The 22,292-nt window shown below is 44.4% G+C and overlaps 1 protein-coding gene across 3 annotated transcripts in view; it reads left to right on the forward strand.

Moving 5' to 3' along the window:
* The window catches only part of DPYSL2 (dihydropyrimidinase like 2), a 136,736-nt gene that overhangs the window by 108,970 nt on the left and 5,474 nt on the right, over nt 1-22,292 (forward strand). For all 3 annotated transcript variants that reach the window (XM_004382170.2, XM_023736719.1, XM_004382171.3), the window contains exons 8-11: nt 6,495-6,615; nt 14,937-15,093; nt 15,567-15,708; nt 17,759-17,929. In XM_004382170.2, the coding sequence (XP_004382227.1) occupies nt 6,495-6,615; nt 14,937-15,093; nt 15,567-15,708; nt 17,759-17,929 (591 nt within the window). The remainder of the gene's footprint in view (nt 1-6,494; nt 6,616-14,936; nt 15,094-15,566; nt 15,709-17,758; nt 17,930-22,292) is intronic.

Raw genomic sequence — 22,292 nt, forward strand, 5'->3', positions numbered from 1 at the left:
GGGCAGAGAAAATCAATGAACAAAAAAGGGTTTTAAAAATACATATAGGCTCCAAAATGAGGATTTTTCCTTCTGGAAATAAGCTGAGAGAGATGATCGACAAGATGAGTATGGATGGGACATGGGCACCAAATCACAGAACTTTAGAACTAGCACCTCTCCTGTGAATCTGGGGAGTGTTCACATGAGGACCAATGATTGGAAGAAGACCTTGCTCCCCCTGCTAAGAAAATGGATTTGAAGGGGATTTAAAGGTGCCATCACCAGCTGTCTGGGGTAGGGTGGGGTGGTGCACATCCCTGGCCTTTCTCCCCAGACTGTGAGGGAACGGATGAGGCTGGAAAAGGAGAAAGAATCTAAGGAAAGAGGCAGTAAAAAGAGGAGGCAGAAACTATTCTGGCATGTTTTGCATAAAGTGAGAGTTTACACTTCCTTAGTCTGCCCTTACTGCCCTGACACACGCACACCTTCAGGACCATCCGAGTCCCTGAAAGTGTCTTCTCCCCAGCTGAAGAACAGAAGCTATTAAATTTTCAGTATTGCATGGTCCATTTCCAGGCACAGGGTAGAGAGAAGTACTTTCATAATGATCCACCCCTCCGATGCATGCTAAAGGACTAAAAGGACTGAGCTGGAGCCAGCACAGTGTTGTGGAGACTGAAAGTGACTTATTTAGGCCCCTGCTCTAGCTGAGGGGAACCCCATGCTGTGCCTTTGCTGGTGGGTGGTGATTCAGGGAGGTAGCTTGTAGGAAAGGAGACAGTCTCACTAGCCGTCACTGAAAGATGCCTGAGGCTGGTTTTATACACATGCGCACACACACACATACATACACGTATACAAACCTGCGCAGGCATGCGCTTTCACACATGCAGTCACCCTCTTAATCCCAAAAGGTGCCCCACCCCATTTCCAAAGACACCCTGAGGGTACCTTTCTGTGACTTTGTTTCCCCTTCAAGGCTGGCCTAGGTGACTGTTTTAACCAGCCTTCCCAAGGTAAACGTAGGTAGGAGGATTGGTATATAACATTGCTCTCAGCCCCACCTCCTTGGAGTTGGTCCTGGGTTCAGTTTGAAATCATTTTGGGATTAGGCCTTTAATTGCAAGGAGTCCTAGAAAGACAGAGGGATGAAATGGTTCTTGCGGTACTTCATTTTTTTCCTTGTAAACCCCATTCATAGCTAACGTTTATTGAGCTTACTATTTCACGTTTAAGCTTTACAACAGTCCTGTGAGACAGATACAAAGCCTCCTTTGCACAACTCCAGGGAGCACCATTCACATAGACTACAAGACAGTGTCTAGGGAATGCCACTTAACATTCTTTTCCATGTGCGTGGTGCTGCTTAGAGTTGTGCTGTGGTGGGACCCTTTGTCCTTTCCATCTTTCTCCCATGAGGAAACTGAGGTGACAGGAAGTTAAGTGACTACCCAGTATTACAGAGCAAGTAAGTGCAATGTCTTGTCCTTCCCTTCCCACCTGTCCCCCAGTATATACACATACACACATATGTATGCACGCACACATGTGTGCGCACACATGAGATTCCAAGCTCAGCTTAAAGCCAGCTGGGTCCTTATCACCAGGAGGTAATACCTGGGGCTGGACTTAATTAGAACGTTTACTCCTGGCCTTCATTCAGGTTGTTGGCTGGAAGGTCAATCCTATCCTGTTCAATTGCAGCAGAGAGCAAAAATAGATGTTGCCCTCTGAGAAAAGCCGATTACCACTTATCCCAGCTCCATGAGGCTACTTCCAAGACCCACACTTTTATTTAATCTTTAGAGCCTTCCTTGGGGCTTACTTCCCTCTTGTCTACTCTGCATCCCCAAATTGCTATAAACACAGAAACAGAAAGAAGCTCACCCTGGGCTTACTAAGAAGGAAAAAGCTCTCAGAGGAGAATTGTTCTGGTTGCTATTTTGACCAGAAAAATTAAAACCATTTTTACATGGTGTGAGGCACAGGAGACTTTTTTCTAGCAATTGTAGTACTGAAAATTTCGGAGTCTCCCTGCAGCTAATTACAAAGGCTTCTTTGGGGGCAGTTAGTTTGAGGAATTCACCAATATGGGAAGCTCTTAACTCCATGGGAGGGGCCTCTTGCCTCATAAGAAGCTGCTTTTTATTGCTTGTTCTTTTTATAAAGAGTCGTCTGCTTTTCATTTGGTTTAGAGGCAATGCACAGTACACACCTTCTGTATGCCAGGCATTGCACTTGGTGCTTCTGAGTAAGTGCATCTTTATGACAGCCCTGTGAGGTGAGAAGGTGGCTTTAGGGGCTTGTAATCAGCGATGGAGTCCCTGAGTGGTGCAAATAGTTAACACACTTGGCTACTAACTGAAAGTTTGGAGATTTGAGTCCACCCAGAGGAACCTTGGAAGAAAGGCCTGGCAGTCTGCTTCAGAAAGATCAGCCATTGAAGACCCTGTGGATCACATGAGGTCACCATGAGTTGGAGTCAACTTGATGGCAACTGGTGGTGTTTAGACAGCACAGTCAGATTAGAACGGAAGCTTCAGGCTCCAGCCAGTGCCTTCTCCCTTGGCTACCAGTTACTGTTTTTCAGTTCATGCCACGGGATCTGTATTAAAGCCAGTGTAGGCGATGAAGAAAATAAGGTATGGAAGCATTCAGAGGGAACTTGAATATTATAATCTAGTTAGGGAAATACTTCCAATACACATGAATAGTAGTTAATAAATACAGCAATTTAACTCCTTTACTGTTCCAAGATTTATACATTACCTGAAGGAGCCCTGGTGACTCAAACGGTTAAGTGATTGGTTGCTAACCAAAAGGCTGGCGGTTCAAACCCACCCCGCTGCTCTGTGGGAGAAAGAGCTGGCGATATGCTTTTGTAAAGATTACAGCCAAGAAAACCCTACAGGGCAATTTTACTTTGTCACATGGCATCATTGTGAGTAAAAGATGGACTCAGCATCATCATGATGGCTAGCTTGTGCGTTGCACTTGAACTTTACAAAAAACTTCCCTGCCACAATATGCTTTTTTTCCCAACCCACCGTTGTGAGACTTCCTGATATGATTTTCTCTAGTTTTCAGCAGAGAGGATTAAAAGGGGGGATAGGAGAAAATGCAAAAATCTGGAAACCATCTCTCTGCAAATAGTGACTGAGCACATACTATGATTGAGACAGTGCTAGGCCCTGTGGGGGACAGCAAAATGAATTAGAAAGTGATCCTTTCTGAAAGGAATCTGGAATCTGACTGGGGAGAAAGAGGAGATGGAGAGTCAGTATGTAGGATGGCATGGGATAGGAGCTATGAGAGAGCGCAGCTGTAAGACTGGTAATCTGGGAAGGGACAGTGCCTGTGGATGAGGGTAATAAGAAGTCTTTACAGAGTAGGCGTCTTTCTACCTGGGTCTTGAAGACTGGTGTAACTTGGATACTCAGAGAAAGGAGGAGGGAAGTGAGCTTGCAAGGTAGCGCAGAGTACTGACACTGTTGTGTGTCCCTGGACAAGTCACTCCCCCTCTCTGCATATCTGTTTGCACGTTATACTTGCAGAGCTGTGCTCCATAGGGTTTTCAGTGACTGATTTTTCATAAGTAGATCGCCAGACCTGTTTTCTGAAGCACCTCTGGGTGGACTCGAACCTCTACCCTTTCGGTTAGCAGCTGAGCGTGTTAACCGTTTTCACCACCCAGGAATCCATGGGTTGCCTCATCTTTAAAATCAGAAGGAGGGGCTAGATGACCTCCAGAATCCTTGTTAACTCTACCATGAGCTGAAAAGATTTTGTCTTCAAACTATGGTAATGTTTACGTTCTAGTTTAAAGGGATATTATTTAAATCACAGTTCAGTGTGTGTAAAACTGTTGATCTTTTGTATGAGAGGCATATAGATGGGAACACAGAAGGGTAAAATGTATGTCCTCTCAGGGTCTAGGTGGAACGTGGAAAACTGTGGTTAAGTGATCCGCTCTTCCAATGAGATAGTATTTTAGTCCATCCTTTGTTCCAGCTCGAGGCCCCTTGCAGGGCTGGCAGAGGGGCCAGAACTCTTGCTAACCTCACAGCAGATGAGCGAATCCAGACAGGTCCCCGCTGACACCTGGATTCTTTCCACCAGGGCCAGTCTTAATGGCAGCCAATCTTCCAGTAAAAGGACACCTAATGGGACTGAGACTTTGCTTGATTTACCTTCTGATTAGTATGCTTACACATCCAGTTCCCTCAGGACAGTCCTGGTTTATGCCTTTTGCTCTTATGCAGTTATTAATAGTGCCCTTTTCACTTTCAGAAAGTGTTCGGGTTGGGACAATAAATTATATAGTCACCCTACACAACTGGGATGAGGATTCTAAAATCAGTTGCTATCAAGTCGATCCCAGTTCATGGCGACCCCATGTTTGTCATAGTAGAACTGTGCTCCATAGGGTTTTCAATGGCTGACCTTTCAGAAGTAGATCACTTCTTCTGAAGCACCTCTAAGTGGACTTGAACCTCCAGCCTTTCAGTTAGCAGCCAAACACGTTAACTGTTTACACCACCCAACAAGTCCATAAATATTCTAGTAGAGTCCTTTTCCCACCTGAGGTGAGGTGGCTGCAGAGATGCTGGAAGTTCCTCTTCTGTGCTGACCAGGCCAGAGGCACTGCTGCTGTAACTGGAGCCAGCAGGAGAGGGCAGGCTTATCCAGTTATTCAAGGAATTAAAAACATTTGGATGTTTAATGACCTTTTTCAAGAGCCATTTGGTTAGCCTTTGGAATTCTTGACATCTGTCTTCATACAGTTGATGCCTCAAAGGCTAAATGTGAATGAAGTTGTCTTAGTTTTATTAAATTAGATTATCAGTTAATGCAATTATAGAACTTAAGCTCTTGGCCAAGCTCCTGTAAAGTCATGGCTAGCTAAGTTAATTCAGTTAGTACCTCAGTCATTTCTTGGGAAAAATAACAACTCTTTATGGAACTGTCTACCCTTAAATAACATTAACATAGAATGAAGTCATTTATTTGTTCAATAGTAACTATTTTGGAGCACCTGCTATGTGCCAGGTGCTGTGTTGGGAATTGGGGGGAGGGGCAATGGGGGAACATGGAACATACAAAACCCAATAAGATCTAGCTCTTAAAGAGTTCCGGCCATGACATTTTGTGAAGATTTGGGGTGTGAAGCAAATGACTTTTTTTTCCCACTGTAATTTTTTATTTAAAATTATTTTATTTGTTGTCATTGAAGATGTACACAGCAGAACATAACACCAGTTCAACAATTTCTACATGTACAGTTTGGTAACACTGATTACATTCTTCAAGTTGTGCAGCCATTCTCACCCTGCTTTTCCACATTGTTCCTCCCCCATTAACATGAACTCACTGCCCCCTAAGCTTCCTATCTAACCTTTCGAGTTGCTGTTGTCAAGAAACAGATGACTTTTTGAGACAGCAGTTCCATAGCATAACCTGCACGTTCAGTTGGCTATTAAAAATACACATTGCAATTCATCTGAAAGATCCTTCCAGATTAGGTATGGAACAGTAATCAATTGGAATCTTTGGGGAAAAAAAAATCATTCATTGAAGCATCAAGTTTAAAGAACCAGATTGTTAGAGCAGCTTCCCCCTCTCATGGCAAAGGTTGTACCAGTTTGTGACAGGCCAGCTGGCCAACTCTCATGTTTTGCATACAGAGGGCCTTTGGTTTACACAAATGCTGTGTGCTCCTTCCGAGAGCCCTGTGAGGTCGCATTGTTCTGTGGGTATCTGACCAAAGCCCAGCACACAAACAACATCACTGAATCTCTTGACCCAAGATCATGTAAGTGGAATGAATACAGTGAGTTGAGAGCAATATTTCCATGCACAGTGGTTCTCAAGCGTAAATATCAGCTAAAATCAAACCCTTTGCTGTCAAGTCTGTTCAGATTCATGGTGACTCCCTGTGTGTCAGAGAACTGTGCTCCATAGGGTTTTCAATGACTGATTTTTTGGAAGTAGATCACCAGCTCTTTTCTTTCAAGGCACCTCTTGGTGGACTTAAACTGCCATTCTTTCGGTTACCTGCTGAGCATGTTAACTGTTTGCACCATCCAGGGACTAGCTTTGTTAAAACCTAGAGTTAAAATCTAGAGTCATTAAAACCCAGGTTGCAGAGTCCCACCCCTGGAGTTACTGATTCTGTAGATCTGGCATAGGACCAAGAATCTGCATTTCTAACGAACTCCAGGCTGATGCTGAAGTTGTAGGTCTGCTGACCATACCTTGAGAACCACTGTTTTAAGGTACCTGTTTACCCATGAAAGGGCCAGGAAGGCATTTCCTCCATCATTTCAACTAACCAATATTGGGTAACACTGGGCAATCCACACACTCCCACCCCCTAGTGCCACTCAAGGTAGAAACTTGAGGCCACAGCAGTGCATCATAATCTCATTGATTTTCGCCACTTGGTGCGTGGAGGATAAAGAAAGGGGCTCGTGTGGTGGACTGCGTTCTCACGTTCAGATACTCTTTTATAGGTCGAGGCCGAGGCTGTGAATCGTTCGATCACCATTGCCAACCAAACCAACTGCCCTCTGTACATCACTAAGGTGATGAGCAAGAGTGCAGCTGAAGTTATCGCCCAGGCCCGGAAAAAGGGTGAGTGCTGCTGACTGTCCGAGTGTGGGCAGGTTTGGAGAGTGAGGGAAGGGGGTGCTCCTCATCGAGGTGGTTCCTTTTCCAAACCCTCATGCCAAGTGGGCCACTTTCATCATGTTCCAGCATTAACCTAATTACAGTGAAGTGAGGCAGAGAGCTCCAGTTTCCTCCCTTTGTTCCACTGCTGCGGCCTTGTTAGTATCTATTTAAAGCCGCATGCAGCCGAGAGTGGGTGGGAAGGCGCATTTCCCTCCTGCTCCCCTTCTGTAGAAAAGTTGGATTTAATTTGATGCAGTCTAAATAAACTAGGCACATACACAGATTACGTCAGTTTCCATCTGCCACAGAATCCTTCTGGGGAACGTTACATTGCAAAATGCTTTCCCTTCCATGGCTGGTAGTGATTTCTGCTGGGATAAGTAAGGGAGCCTCAGGTAGGGGGGTTTTGCCCTAGACCCCATCAGGTCCAGTTACTCGAGTACTTCCTGTAAATAAACTATACATGGATGCATTCTGTGCTGAGAATGGGTTCTCTGTTATCACGAAGAAGTCCATTGAGAAAGTTATTGGAAACTAATTTACTAATTACAGCTTCTAGCACTTCTTCCAGAGGATGTCCCATGGAGCACCTTATACATTATGCATGCAACAGAGCCTATTGTAACCTGCTGTTTGTTTCTTGACTTAGGATAATCACACAACATATCTTCCACTTAAGAAATGTGTCGCCACATGCATAAAGCCTGATAAAGTAGAAATGGCTTTGACAGTGGATCTTAGGCTGACCTGAACATGAACATTACAGAAGGGTCCTCCCTCCTTCCTTCTGTTCTTTCTTCCCATTATGTTCCCCCTCCCCTTGACTTTCTGTGTCTCTCCACTTCTGTGTCTCCCTTGCTGTTTATTTCTTGCTCTGTTTCTGTCTCCATCTCTGTTTCTATCCCTTTTTCTTGATTTCTGTTTAGATTTCTCCTGGTTTCTTTCTTTCTTGGTCTCTATCTCTCTGACCCTGACTTTGTTGGCTTCTGTATCTGTCTGTCTGTCTATCTAATCTGTCTATCCCATTTTCTATCTCTTTGTCTATGTCTTTCTTTCTCTGTCAGTAACAGAGCAGTTTGACTTCTATGACTCAGTGTCTAGTTCTCTGCCAGATCTGAGCCACATGGATAAGATGGGTGAGTTGGAGCAAGACCTATAACAAATTGCTCAATGATCAGTGAGTCAGGTTGTCCCAAGAGATGATGGCTTCCAGACAGACCCAGCAGTTCCTGGCCTCTGTTCTTCGGAGCTCTGCTGGGGCCTCTCTCCTTAGTCTTGGTGTCACCTGGTTGTTGCATTACCATCTTGGAGACCTGCCCTCTCCTGGCAGCTGGAAGGAATTGCCTTTTTGAAATTAAAAAACATGCACCTGAAATAACGTAATCTACTCAGAACAGCTTTGCATTGTTTTTCTGGGAAACGTGGACAGCTACTGAGTTGTTGACCCTCCCTCACCTAGGCACACATTTGCACTGTGACTGGTCATGTGTGGGAACACCCCTAGCACTGACCCAATTGCAGCAGTGCTGCTTTCATGTTGCTCTGGGACAGTTGGCACAGAGTCTGAAAAAGGGGAAATAGGTGGCAGCTTATTTTATTTATTTTACCAACCACACTGTACCTAGACAGCAAGCATCTTAACATAAGTTGAGATTGTCTCTGTGTTTTCCAGATCTTACCCAACATTCATCCACTCTTACCTGGATGGAGGAGCCCATCCTCCGTCAGACCAAAACACAACTCAGGTAGAATAGCTCTGGACTGAGTTTGGGAGGCCTAGCCCAGCCAGCAGTGCTGAAGCGCCTTCCCCTTTCTGCACCTTTGTTTTTTCATTTGAGGGTGAGGAGCTGGGCTGTGCTGTTATAGAGGCCAGCTTGTTCTGTTCTCCCACTCTGTCTTAGTGCCTGACATCCCTCTGTTGTTATAACTTTGACCCTGTGTGTGTATGGGGTGGGGACAGGCTCTTGGAAGGGATTACTTGAGCCTGCTCATACCAGCACCTTTGAATGAGTCCAGTTGTGCCCACCCCGTGGTCTTAAGGTGGCTCTTATATTCAAACCTTCACACTTTAGTCCTTGAAAGCTTTAACTTTAGATGAACCTGAGTTGCCAGAAAGGAGTTTCTGGTGCATTTGGGTGCTAACTAGCAATGAGAAATCCTGGCTTCTATTGTAGGCTCTTAAGGCTCTTTCATACCTTGTTTGAACTCTATAACAACTTTGTGAGAGAGTCAGGACAGGAATTTTTGTATTTGATTTTACTTTGTAGCTGAGGAGACTGAAGTTCAGAGGTAGTACATAGTGGAATTGGGACTTGATCCTCAGGTGTCAAACTCCCAGACCACATGCCATGAATATCCATGTTAATATCTGACTGACTTATTCAGGCTTTGAGATCATTTTAATATGAGAAATGCTGGTGACCACCTCCTTCTCTGCATCTTGTAGGGTTTAGTTCCTCAACAAACCTGGTAGAAACTGGAGCCTGGTACCCAGCATAGTCATGGGTAATATGGAAACACGATTGTCAAACAACCAAGTAGGAAAATAATGTAAGGTGTGGTTAAGAGTTTGCTCCCTGGTATCAAATTGCCTGGACCAAATCCCAGCTCTACTATGTACTAGGCATGTGATGCTGGGCAGCCTACTTCTTATCTCTAGGTCTCATTTTCCCATCTGCAAGGTGAGGATAATAATAGTGACTCATCTCACAAGATTGTGACGTTTAAATGAACGTAAAGGATGAAGTAGAAAGAAGTAACTACAATAACTATTACCTATTATTATTATTATGAGGTCCCTGAGTGGCATAAATGGTTAAGTGCTTGACTACTAATCGAAAGGTTGGAGGTTCAAGTCCACCCAGAGATGCGTCAGAAGAAAGGTCTGATGATCTACTTCTGAAAGATCACAGCCATTGAAAACGTTATGGAGCATAGTTCTACTCTGACACATGTGGGGTTGCCATGAGTCAGAATTGACTTGATGGGAATTAGTTTGGTTTTTTTGGGTATTAAGATTAAAGAATGAAGGGCTAGTTTAACCTTCTGCTGGTTAGAAAATCAGCAAAGATGCCTGCTCGCCTAGGGCAAAGATTTTCTGGTAAGGATTGTTTTTTTTACTCCAAGTGGTTTCTTCTGGCCCCTATAGGAAAGTCTGAGGTACTGCCAACTCTCTGCTGCTTAGTTTCTTCATCTGTGAAGTGGAGAGTTTCTTCACTGATTCAGCCAACTTTTGCTGATCACCTCAGGCCTGTGTGCCAGGAATAAAAAATGGTCCCAGCCCTCAGTTCCTGCGCTAGTGGGGAAGGGGACATATAAGCAGAAACTCACAATGGTAAATGCTATAAAAGAGGCATAAGCAAAGGATGGTTAGAGCACAGAGGAGGGAGCCATGATCACAGACACCCACCCTGCCTGTCTTAAGGGGGGTCAGCTTGCATTACAGGGCTCAAAATTTCTCTACAAACGTGAACTGTTAAAAATCACAATCCTTTCCATGGCAGGAACAGCAGTAATATCTACTTCTTGTAGTGATTCCCATATGCCTCCCCTCCCAGAGACCTGCTGGCCCCACAGCCTAGGACAGGAAGTGTTTCGGCAAGTGAGGATATGAGATAAAAGTGAGGATGTGAGATAAAATGCAAATGAGGACTATTTTCACATGCCTACTCAACCCAGTTGCACAAAGATTACAGTCTTGGGAACCCTATGGGGCAGTTGTACTCCATCCTGTAGAGTCACTGTCAGTCGGAATTGACTCAGTGGCACACAACAACACTTGATGCAACACAACTGCATGGTCCTTCCCCAAGTGACAGTGAGTGTGGCACATGCTGTTGCCATCATTCTGTGCCATTTGGCAGGAGAGCATATCATCAGCCCTGTTTTGCAGATAAGGAAGTGACATAGCCAGGATCAGAATATCTTGGGCAGTTTTTGCTTCTGAAACAAATTTACACATTGGTAGATTTAATATAGGCTCATTTCATGAAAGAGAAACTGAAATCAGAAATCGAATGTCTTGCTTTGAATCCTTCAACTCATGGGAAATAGAAACCATAATTCCAGATTTCTGGTCAACTCTCTTTCCAACTGAAAGTTCAGCACCACCCAGGGACTTCTCTAGAATGGGTTCCCCAGGACTAACATGGGTGTTAATGCCTCGCATGTGTGAATGGCAGCATGTAGGCAGTGCCTGATGACCTCATCTGGCCGGTGCCCTTCTCCATCCTCCTTCTCACTCTTACCCTGTAACTCAGCTGCAGAAACGTTCAGAACCATTGTGGCTGCGGAGGGACATTAAGCCCCCGGAAACCCAAACTGAAGACAAGACCCTGTGGGTTAGTAGGAATGACTCAAGCATAATGAGAAGTGTGTGGTCATGTGGTCTGTCAGGACCAGCCCAGTGTAGGGGTGAATCCTTAGTGTTAAGCTACTCCACAACATAGAGCAGCCTTATACCCAGACACATGAGAAAGGCACGAGGATGGGGCTGTGAATGTCCTGAAGTCTCACTTTTCTGTGAGAGGATTCTCTACGGATGAGTCTCAGCGTTGGGTTCTGGCATGGGTTCTCTGAGAGAAGAGGGAAAGTGGTGTCTGTGTGTGTGTGTGTGTGTGTGTGTGTGTGTGTGGCCATCCATGTGTCTAGGTTGGTTTTCACTGTGCTTTTGTGGCTATATTTTGAGATCCATGTAAATGATTTTCAGTTATTCCTACTTTGGATTCGTCCTCCTGCTTCTTGTTTGTGGGAAATGACTTTACAAGTAGCTGTCAGAGACAGGAGCTGTCAAACCTTTCTAAGCCCCAGCCTTCCATTTTATTCTTCATGAATGCACTCAGGCCCCAGGCCTGTTGTGAATAAGCACTGCCCCCTAAGTCCCTGCATTTCCCAGCCTTACTAGCGAGCCTGCCAGAGGCCTGGGGTCACATCTTTCAGTTTAGATGTAAGAAGAAAATCCCGAAGGTCTAACGGCAACCAAGAAAGTGTCAGCAGTGTTTAGAAAAGTGCAGAAAGGCCAATGAAGCCTATTCTATGGTTTATTATTATTAGTGATAATTATTTCTGGCATGAAGTTAAATGGTATCTGTGGCCTGACTGATCTCTGGAAGCGCATCCATAGCTCCCTCTTGTTCATTGTTAATAAAACGCAAAAGGAACCCTGGGGGAAGGCTCCAGGTCAATGATGATGGGAAGCAGAGTCCCCCGAGTGTGGACCCTGTCTCCCCCTAGAGGTGGAGTCCTGGTGAAAAAAAAAATTCCAACTCGTGGCGACTCCGTGTGTTTCAGAATAGAACTGTGCGCCGTCGGGTTTTCAATAGCTGTAACCTTTCTTAAGTAGATCACCAGGTGTTTCTCTCCAGGTGCCTCTGGGTGGACTCAAATCTCCAACCTTTTGGTTAGCAGCTGAGCTGGACTGTTTACACCACCCAGCGACTACAGAGGTCTGATACATGGCAGTTTAACTCTTGCTTTGCCTTTTGAGGCTGAAGAAAAGAAATAAAACCAAAAGACAAGGTTAGCCCAGGCAAGGACCTCTGACTCCCTCAGGGAGTCTGAACAGAGGAAAACAGAAATGAGCAGCAATATGCTCTCTCATCCTCGTTGCCTCCTCCTCTTCCCTTTCCCTCCCGGTGTTAGCTTGGCTCAGGTCTAGGAGGTAGGTTCTGGTCAGCAAGTCTTGAAAGCTCTGACCCATTTCTGGGTTTTCCAGAGGCTTAAGGTCAAGTTCATTCTCCTGTGGTGAGGTGAGCACGGGATCCAGCCCTTCCTTATATACCAGCTCCTCTCACCCTAGTCTGAGTTGGATTTTGCAGAGACAGATGAGTTTCCAAAACCCACAGTAAACAGCATTCACGCTTGGTCTGTTCAGGACACGTACCTAAAAACCAGCTCCTCCTCATCCTCCAGTTTCCAAGGGCAGGATTGCAGAGCAGATTCAGTGGGGGGCTGGGGGAGAGGAAGAGGACGAGCAATAACAAGTTACAGGAAAATATTAAAATGTTTATATGTTGATGCCTTTGTCCAAGGATTTCCAAAGATAGTCAAGCCATTCTTTTTCTCCATCCAGCTCTGCTGTCTTGAGCTTTTCCATTTCAATAAGACCAGGAAGTCCTGAGGGTTGCAGAGTCTTTGTTTTCCTAATGACTTTTGTGAGGTTTTCACAATCTTCACTTTTGTGCTCAGACTGACAATAGCCGTGGGGCTTCCAGACCTGGCTGGGTCTGAAGAGCTACGCTTAACCACTTCCCTTTGAAGTTGGAACCCAAAACTGGGAGCAAACTCAAAACTGGGAGCCAGAGGTCCTGTGACAACGATGGGCTAGAGCTGGGTTCCGCGTAGCCATTTGCATTTCATCAACGTCCTTGTGCAGCAGCCAAGGCCGGCTCATTATGCGATGTTTTTTCACTTTGGGATGAGCTGGCGCGGTTTGTGCAGTCACCCAGCTGGCTCCTCTGACCACGTTCTGGCTGGGAGGCTTTGAGTAGGTCAGAACCCAGGGGACCTTTCCAGGCAATTCTGACCATTGCCCCTTTTCTTCCTTGGGGCTTCCTTCAGGGCAAGGCTTCGCCTGGGTTCCGAAGCTGCCCTCCTGCTTGGGGATTGTCACTGATTTCCTGAAGTGAGCTGCCTGCCCTCACCTCCAACTCTCCCTGGCTGAACAGCGACTCCTTTGTGAAATTCCTGAGGCTGGAGGGGGCAGCTCCAAGGAGCCAGCTCTCAGAGTGGCAGACTGCAGCAAAGAGGGTGTTGTGATATATTTATCAAGTGATAAGGCCCTCGAAAAGGCTGTGGAGAGGAAGAGCAGTGCATTCCTGAGTGAGAAGTGTTTGTCCTTGAGAGCTGTCTGGGAGCCCTGTGTTTGGAGAAGAGGGACCTTTTGGCTAGACTGTTGGGGGTGGGGAAATTTGGCTCTGATGGGAGGAGTGAGGCGAATTCCTGGTGGTGGTAAGCTGACCTCAGTTCAAATTCCAGCTCTGGTACCTCTAATTAATGTATTATTAGACCATATAATCAATTTATCATATATTTATTGAGTGCCTACTATGTGCAGGCAAATTCATTATCTACAGGGAGTTCCCATGAAGTGGAGAATCAAAAAATTCAACACTGATTATTGGTGTGAAGGATGGGATTTCCAGACAGATGGAATAATACCTGAATTGAGTTTTGAACAATATTAAAGAGGGAATCAGCTTTGATATGAGGCCTGATAATGAAGGTGGCAGGTACTTCACGGAGGAGTTGGTTTTTATCCTTGAAGGCAGAAGGGCTCTGATGCAGGATTTTATGCAAGAGAATGGCATGGAAGGTTTGGGTTCTAGGAAGATCACTCTGGAGGTGTCATGGGGAGAATGAATGGAGAGATGGGGAAGAGGATGGGAATGAAAAAATAGATCTAAAAGTCTAATTGGTAGGCTCTGTTGAAATGAGGTGGAGAGAAATGGTGAGGGCCTGATTTAAAGCAGGGTATATGGAGTAGAAAGGAAAGGATACATTTAAGGTATTGGGGTTCACTGGATATAAGTGATTCCCAACTTTCTGGCTTGAGCACCTGAATGTATTGAGAAGAGGATGGGATTTGGGCATCGGGGAGTTGACAAGTTCATTTTAGACGTTGTATTAATTAAGTGATTCAGTGGTAGAATTCTCCCCTTCAGCGATTCAGTTCCTGGCCAGTGCACCTCATACACAGCCATACCACCCATCTGTCAGTGGAATCTTGCGTGTTGTTACGATGCTGAACAGGTTTCAGTGGAGCTTCCAGACTAAGATTAGGAAGAGAGGCCTGATGATCTACTTCTGAAAATCAGCCAGTGAAAGCCTTATGGATCACAACAGTCCAATCCACAGCCCAATCATGGGGATGGCACAGGAACTGGGCAGCATTTTATTCCATTTTGTATAGGGTCGCCATGAGTTGGGGGCTGACTGAATGGCAGCTAACAATAGCAAGAAGCTTCCTGAAATTCAGAAATTTCCATAGCCTGACAAAGTTTATTTCTCACTCTTGTAAAGTTGGCTGTGAATCTGGTGGCTCTTAAGGACAGCTTCCTTCCAGGGGTGACTCAGGGGTTCAGGCTATCTCTTAGATAGATCTGGGGAGTTGTGTAGCAACTTCTTATCTGTGAGGAAGGCTAACCTGTGAGGGCTAATGTCTTTTTTGAAAGGATGGTGAGAGCACTTGGCTCAGTGCCTGGCAGATAGTAACTTCTCAATAAGAATGGTTTCCTTCCTTCCTCATTGTGTCATACTGATGCCTGGCGTGTTCTCTTTGTCAGGAACGGTGGTGTATGGTGAGCCCATCACTGCCAGCTTGGGAACTGATGGCTCCCACTACTGGAGCAAGAACTGGGCTAAGGCTGCTGCCTTTGTCACTTCCCCACCCCTGAGCCCCGATCCAACCACTCCAGACTTTCTGAACTCCTTGCTGTCCTGGTGAGTACTGGTGATGGGTTCACACTTCACATTCTGTCCTTCCTCAGACCGAGCTGACCTGGTAACTTAAAATATGGTAGCTGAAAGCAGGCTCATAAACAGATAGACCCTTGTTCACCAAACTAGATTCATTAAATATTAAGAACTGGGAATTATTACTCTGACGACATTACGGGAGGGAATTACATATAAAAACCTGGACCATCTTGAAAGTCAGCCAAAGGACATTAATGCAGTTTCTAAAGGATTCCATTATGGTACGCTGTTCTGCATAAAATACCTCTCTGCATAGATTTAGATACACAGCATTACGAGGAAGATCAGTATCATATTTTCCCAAATTTCCTTTCTCCTGAAGGGAGGACAGGCTATTTAAAAAAAAAAAATTAGTGCCCAAACACGTTGAAATGGTATGTTCATGGTTGACTTGAAGTCAAAGATGAGTTAAAACCAGGAGTATGTTTTCCTTACAGCGGAGATCTCCAGGTCACTGGCAGTGCCCATTGTACTTTCAACACTGCCCAGAAAGCTGTAGGAAAGGATAACTTCACCTTGATTCCGGAGGGCACCAATGGCACCGAGGAGCGGATGTCCGTCATCTGGGATAAGGCTGTGGTAAGGAGTAATGGCCTCACTCATGGGATGGCCTCAGCTTTCCCCTTCCTCCTCATCTGAAGGCCACGGGCTTCATGTGCATTTTGAAATTGCATTTGAGGAAATTCTAGAAGCTGGTATTTGTCTGACAATGTTTCTTAGGTTTGGAAGTCTAAAACCACCCCTTACATGTATTTCCTCCTACTTATTACATATATATTTTCTATCATTATCATCAGTGGAACAGTAGAGACTGAGAAGAACATGGAGTCTTTGAAATATGACTCTCTGGATTGTCAGGAAAATACTTCCTTAACAATGTGAAGAGTAATCCTCTTCTACTCTTGGAAATTGACTCAGTTTCCTTAAAACTGTCTCGTAGGGCTCTCTAAGCTTAGCATTTCCAGCATATACTGACTTTTAAGGGATCTTTGGGCTTTTTCATTTTCAGTATTTTAAAACATAATAACACAACTGGCTTTTTGTTTCTTAATGAATATTTTGGATTATGTAAACAATATAGCCTCATTGCAAAAACAATAAGGAGATGCATAAAAATTACAAGAATGCCATGTTTCAGCTAGAACTACAATGAACATTTTGGTGAATGTCTTTCCGTTTTTTAACAGTGCATGACGGCAGGTGTTTGTGTATGATGTGTATGTGTGTGTGAGTGGGTGTGTAAATCACATTGATATCATACTTACAATTTTATAAGTCTGATTTTTTTTTTAAACTTAGTATGTCATGAAAAATTCTCCACATCCTTGAACATACTGAAAAGCTTGGTTTTTAATAGCGCACAATTCTATTGTAATTGTGAACACTAATTCATTTTGAATTCACTGGCTGATCATTATATTTCTTTTCTTTCTTTCTTTTTTTAACTGAGATGAACATCCTTGTAGAAACATCTCTGGAACACATTCTTAGTTATATCCTTAGGAGAAATTTTTAGAAGTGGCATTGCTGGGTCACAGGGTGTGTATATTTTTAAGGCTTTTGATATATCTTGCCAAAATCCCTTCCAGGGAGATTGCTCCAGTTTATATCCCACCAGCAGTGTATGACATTCTCCTGTTTCTTCAACCAGGTCCACACTGATATCATTGAAAAAGAAACTTCCCCAATTTGATAGGTGAATTTTGTGTCTCATTGTTTTTCATTTAATTTCTCCAGTTACTAATTAGTGTGAATATTTTCGTTATGCTTATTAGCCGTTTTTTTTCCTGCTCATTTCCTTTTCCATTTTTCCACTGGATTTAGAGTCAGTTTTCTAACTCTGAGATATGTAGTCATTTCCTCGAAAGCTGCTTTTAAAGGGACAGTGGAGCACAAGTGGTAAAGATGAGAAATTACAGGAAAGGCAAGGACTTGAGAAAAGATATAAGGCATGCCGCTTAAAGCAGAAGTAAAGGTGAGATTTCTGGGTCTGCTAGACTAAAAGACTAGGTGTGCACCTATAGTTTGTTGAAAAGAGCAGCCAATCACACCAAATGATTTTTCCTGGAGTGGCACTGCAGCCCGTTCAAGTAATTTTCTTTTACTTTTTATTATGAAATAATTATAGATCTAGAAGTTGCACACATAATGTGCAAAGGTAGAGTGGTCCTGCATACCCATCACCCAGCTTCCCCCATGGTTACATCTTATATAATTAGAGTATGATATCAAAATCGGGAAGTTGACAGTACATGTGTGGATAGTTGTGTTGTTTTGTCACATGTAGATTCAAGTAACCACCACTGCAGTCAGGATACCAAAATCCTCCATCCTCACAAATTTCTCCCTCATGCTGTCTATCTTATAGCCATACCCACTCCCCATCCCTCTACCGTCCCTAATCCTTATCTACCACAGATCTGTTCTCCAGCTCTATAATTTTGTCCTTTTGGGAATATTATATAGATGTAACCATCCAGTGTATAACCTTTTGAGATTGACTTTTTCACTGAGCATAATGCCCTCGAGTTGTGTGTATCTGTAGTTTGTTCCTTTTTATTGCTAAATAGAATTCTACCTTTCAACTTTTTAACATACTTTTGGGGTGTGTGTGTATTGTACTCATCAGGTCACTGGGAAGATGGATGAGAATCAGTTTGTGGCTGTGACCAGCACCAATGCAGCCAAAATCTTCAACCTTTACCCTCGGAAAGGCCGCATCGCTGTGGGATCTGATGCTGACCTGGTCATCTGGGATCCAGACAGCATTAAGACCATCTCTGCCAAGACGCACAACAGCGTAAGGCCTGCTAGCCACGCTGACTCAAAGGGAGGGGGAGGAGTTATAAAAAGAATTAGCTGTAATAGGAATTAACTTCTTCCCAGGATATGTTACATGTTGCAGTTTTCTGAGAAAACAATAGCTATCTTATTTCCTTTAGTGAGGTCAATATGATTGTTACTCTTATCATCATTTTTGAGTACCAGGCCTCTATCTGTAGACCTTCAGAGGCTCCAAAGTTACGCCAGGACATCGGAAGCTTCTAGAAGTCAGGCACCATCCCATTTTAATAGTTTGGTGTAGCACCTCTTGTGACACTGCTCGCTGCAAGGGGCCTAAGTAACACCTCCAGTTGTTCACTCCCGAGATGTCCATTGGACACTTTTATTCTCTTAAGCCTCTGCTGTCTCACGTCAGTGTTGCTGTAGAAACCTGAATGACAGTTGCTCTTATTGTCTTAAAGGAATTAATTGATTTTCACTTCTCCCTAAATAGAAGAAATATCCCCTCAGTCATTTCGATCATGGTTTTAAGATTTGATGGTTTGGGGTATTGCTTGCCTCCCAGTCTAGGCTGCAGAAGTTGAGGACACCCTCTCGTTAATGGGACCTTGGGCAAGTGACTTCATATCTCAGCCTTCCCAGCTGAGAACGAGGGATTCAGACTAGGTCTCTGGTATCTTGGGTTCTATGAGGTCAGTGTTTGTCATTAAGCAGAGGTGTTAGATACCACCGATTCCTAATAGAAAAAGTCAAAATACATATTTAAAATAGAAAGAATAGTGACAAAGGGAGAACTTTGGAAGAGGAATTGGCATAGGATCCTGAAGTGAATTCTTCATGAATGAAGAGGATATTCTAGATGACATTCTAAATTGAAAGCTGGCTCAACAGGGAATGTGATACCAGATTGCCCATCCCAGATAGCCTCCGCCAGCAAGTACTGACCCCTCCCCCAAGTGCCATGACAGCTCAGAGGTGAGTTTTTGGCATTTCTTCAAGGCAAACCTGGGCTCTTCTCCATCTCCAAGTCCTCTGTCATTTGGGCTGAGGTGCTTTGGCCGAGAGGCTCACCTCCAGCCTCTCCTGGCACTTGTGGGCGCCGGGATGGTGGGTGTCTCCTGGGAGACCTGCTCTACCCGTTCAGTATTTATGACTGGCTTTTTTCTCCCTTTGCATGGGCTGAGTTAGCTTTGCAGCATAGCCTTACAGTCACACCCCCTTCCAACTTAGATCATACCCTTCTGTGGGTCCACAATGGCTTCTTTATGGGCAGGGTTCTGCAGGACTGCCCAGCAATCCTATATACTAATCTGCATTTAAAATCACACTCCCATTTACTCTTCCATTTGACCTTCTCAATAAAGGGACTGTTACTGTTATCCCAATTTGGAAGGTAAATAAACGGAGACTTAGCAAGCTTAACTCACCAGTCTAGTGTTACATAGCTATTTTGCGGTAGAGCCAGAATTAGAACCCAAAATTGTCCAGGGCTCTTCCTTGCCAGATTGCATATGCAGCCTCTTTGTCATGGTTAGATGGAGAAAATGCTTCCCCCTCCCTTCCAGAGTCCCTTATTCCGGAGATTATAAATACAAAGGGCGAACTGGGCTCATTATTTAAGACGCAGATGGCCTCATTGGGCAGCTTGCATGGAGCTCTTAACCTGGAATAAGAATGTGAAGGAGTGAAGATGCGAAGACAGATTCTGCCCTCTAGACAAATTTCCATCCAAACCTTTCCCGAGGAATAGCCCTGCCCTACCGTTACCTCCAGGTGACTCTGAGAAATGTTGACTTCCCCAAGTGCTCCTTTTTAGTCCACATGTTTTAAAGAGCCAACACTAAACACACCTATGAGGCATTACTCACCTGGGAAAATACAAACAGAAGGCTTTCCCTATGTAATACGCTATTTTCTACCATGAGGCTAATTAGCATTAATTTGGAACACCTAGCTAGCTATTATTGACAGACCTGTTGGCTATGCCTCTGCTTGAATTTTCCAGGCACTCAGCCAGATGAGTAACTCCGTGAACCCGTGCAGGTGTAGGTTAAAAATGTCTATACCTGGTGAGCGATGACACCTCATTGCCTCACGGTTTGACATAGGGTAGGAGCTGAACACCCTAAGCTGTGGTCTATTAGACTCGTCCATTTTAAGTCACTTAGAGTCATGGGGCTGTTTCCTCCATCTTTAAAAAATGGCATATAGCCCAAAAGCTATTTTGGGTGCTTGTGATTGGTCATTTATAGGCAATTAAACTCAATATCTGAGTCTGGAACTCTACTGAACTCTGTCCACCATGGGTGACCCTGCTAGTATTTGAACTACTGATGAGCTGATGACATAGCTTCCAGGATCATAGCAACATGCAATCTACCACAGTACAGCAAACTGACAGACTGAGACAGACTAGGAAGAAAGACCTGGTGATCTACTTCTGAAAATTAATGAGTAAAAACCTGTGGATCACAACAGTATAATGGTATAATCCTGGAAGAGGGCACAGAACCAAGCAACGTTTCATTTGTGGTGCATAGGTTGCCATGAGTTAGAGCTGACTTGACGGCAACTAACAACAACAAACTCAATTCATATTTGTGTCTTACGATAACTTTGACACTAAAGGACTTAAGATTTTGTGGGAAAATGCAAGGAAAAAAAACCCAGACAATGAATGAATGAACATTTTTAAATGCCTGCTGTGTGTCAAGTAGCATGCTAGGTGCTTTTATTCATTTTATTTCGTTTTCTCTGGCATCCATTGTGTCAACTGGGCCTTATCCCCTTATAGTTGAGGAAGATGAGACTCAGAGGAGTTTAAGTGATTGGTCCAAGGTCACACAGCTAGTGAGTGGCCAACCTGGAGTTTGAATTCCGTGTCCAAGGTTGTCTCCATTACTCGGCCCAGTAGGTTGCAAGAGGAGTCAGACGGTATAGACAGCTGTGGAGGAAACATGGAAGAGACGGGGCTTGATCCAGGCCTTAAAGAATGACTCACAGTTTTCTAAAGGTGATTTTATAAAGATGATAGGATTCTCTCACAGTGACCTACACACACGTGATGCTGTGTGTGTGTTCTCTTCAGACAAGCCTGGAGAGGCAGGCAGATGAAGAAACTGAAGCTCTGAGACCGAATTAAAGTATCTGCTCAAAGTTAAACAACTCTTGGGCTTCACCAAATCTAAGATGCCATTGATTTTAAGATATTCCATTATTTTATGTACCATAAAGAAAGAAAAGACATCCAAGATGGAGAGCCTAATAGGACACTCTTAGTAAATGAAGAGTGAATCTGCCCTGCAAATAAGGGTGGCAAGAAACCTTACATGCCTTAACTTTGACACAAGGTGGAAGGAGCAGAAAAGTCTCCCCTAAGAATTTAAACCGAAAGCTGGAGTCATGCAGGTTTGTGGTCTGAATTCATGCTGCCGTCATGGTCCAGATAAACCTAAACTGAGAATTAAATGCAAAGTGATTCAGCTTGGTAATCCCTAGGCCAGTGGGAAAAGCAAATCCCAAAGCTGTCTGGACGAGCTTGACTTTAGCCTGGCTGACAGTGATCTTACAGCCCCGTCGATTGTAAGGCACATTCTGATTTCAGAGTGTGTGTCTTATAGTTGATGAGACATAGTAGTAGGACTTGGGCCTCCAAACCTGGATCTCTGAGAAGCCACATGTAGAGTCCTCTTTCCTCCCTCAGGTCCTTTGGGTGGCTTCCTCATTACCCTGTGGGACTCAGAGAAGTGACCCTCACTGCTGTTTTCACTCAAGAGTGTATCATGGGCACCACTGCATCTTGACACAGATACCTGTTGAGCCAGCAAGGCCTGTCCACCCTTCCCAACCACTGCACTAAGCAGAAACGTTCTACTGAACTGTGGGGCACGGTTACGGCTCTGTTTGCTCTAATCCTTTGGTGCTGATAACCTGGGCTGAACCCTTTGACTGAATTTTCCCAGAAGCCCAAGCTGCTTTTTATGGTTGGAACCGCCTGTTGCTTATCCAGCCCTAGCCTCTCCCGCAGCCCTTTGTGCCTGTGGGCACAGCAGGAGGGAGAAGCAGGAGGCACTCTGAAATCTGGGGAAGCAGCAGGTGAGCAGAAGCACAGGATGGGATCTGATACGTGGAGTCTTTGATGTCAGAGTACAGTGCCCTCTGTTTTTCTGTTCCCTCTTACCCCAGCGACAATCTATGTACATATAGAGACCCAGCCACACAGATATGTTGTTTCACCCTGAAAAGCTTGAAACCAAAAGGATGGCTGCATTGCTTTGGAAATTAAGTCACAAACGTCTTATCTAAGTCATGCCTGTCTCTTAAGTTACCACAGTCCTTTCATTTAGGGATTTCAGTTTAATCACATTGCTAACAGATTG

This window comes from Trichechus manatus, unplaced genomic scaffold, assembly GCF_000243295.1.
Source record: "Trichechus manatus latirostris isolate Lorelei unplaced genomic scaffold, TriManLat1.0 scaffold00091, whole genome shotgun sequence".
Lineage (NCBI taxonomy): Eukaryota > Metazoa > Chordata > Mammalia > Sirenia > Trichechidae > Trichechus > Trichechus manatus.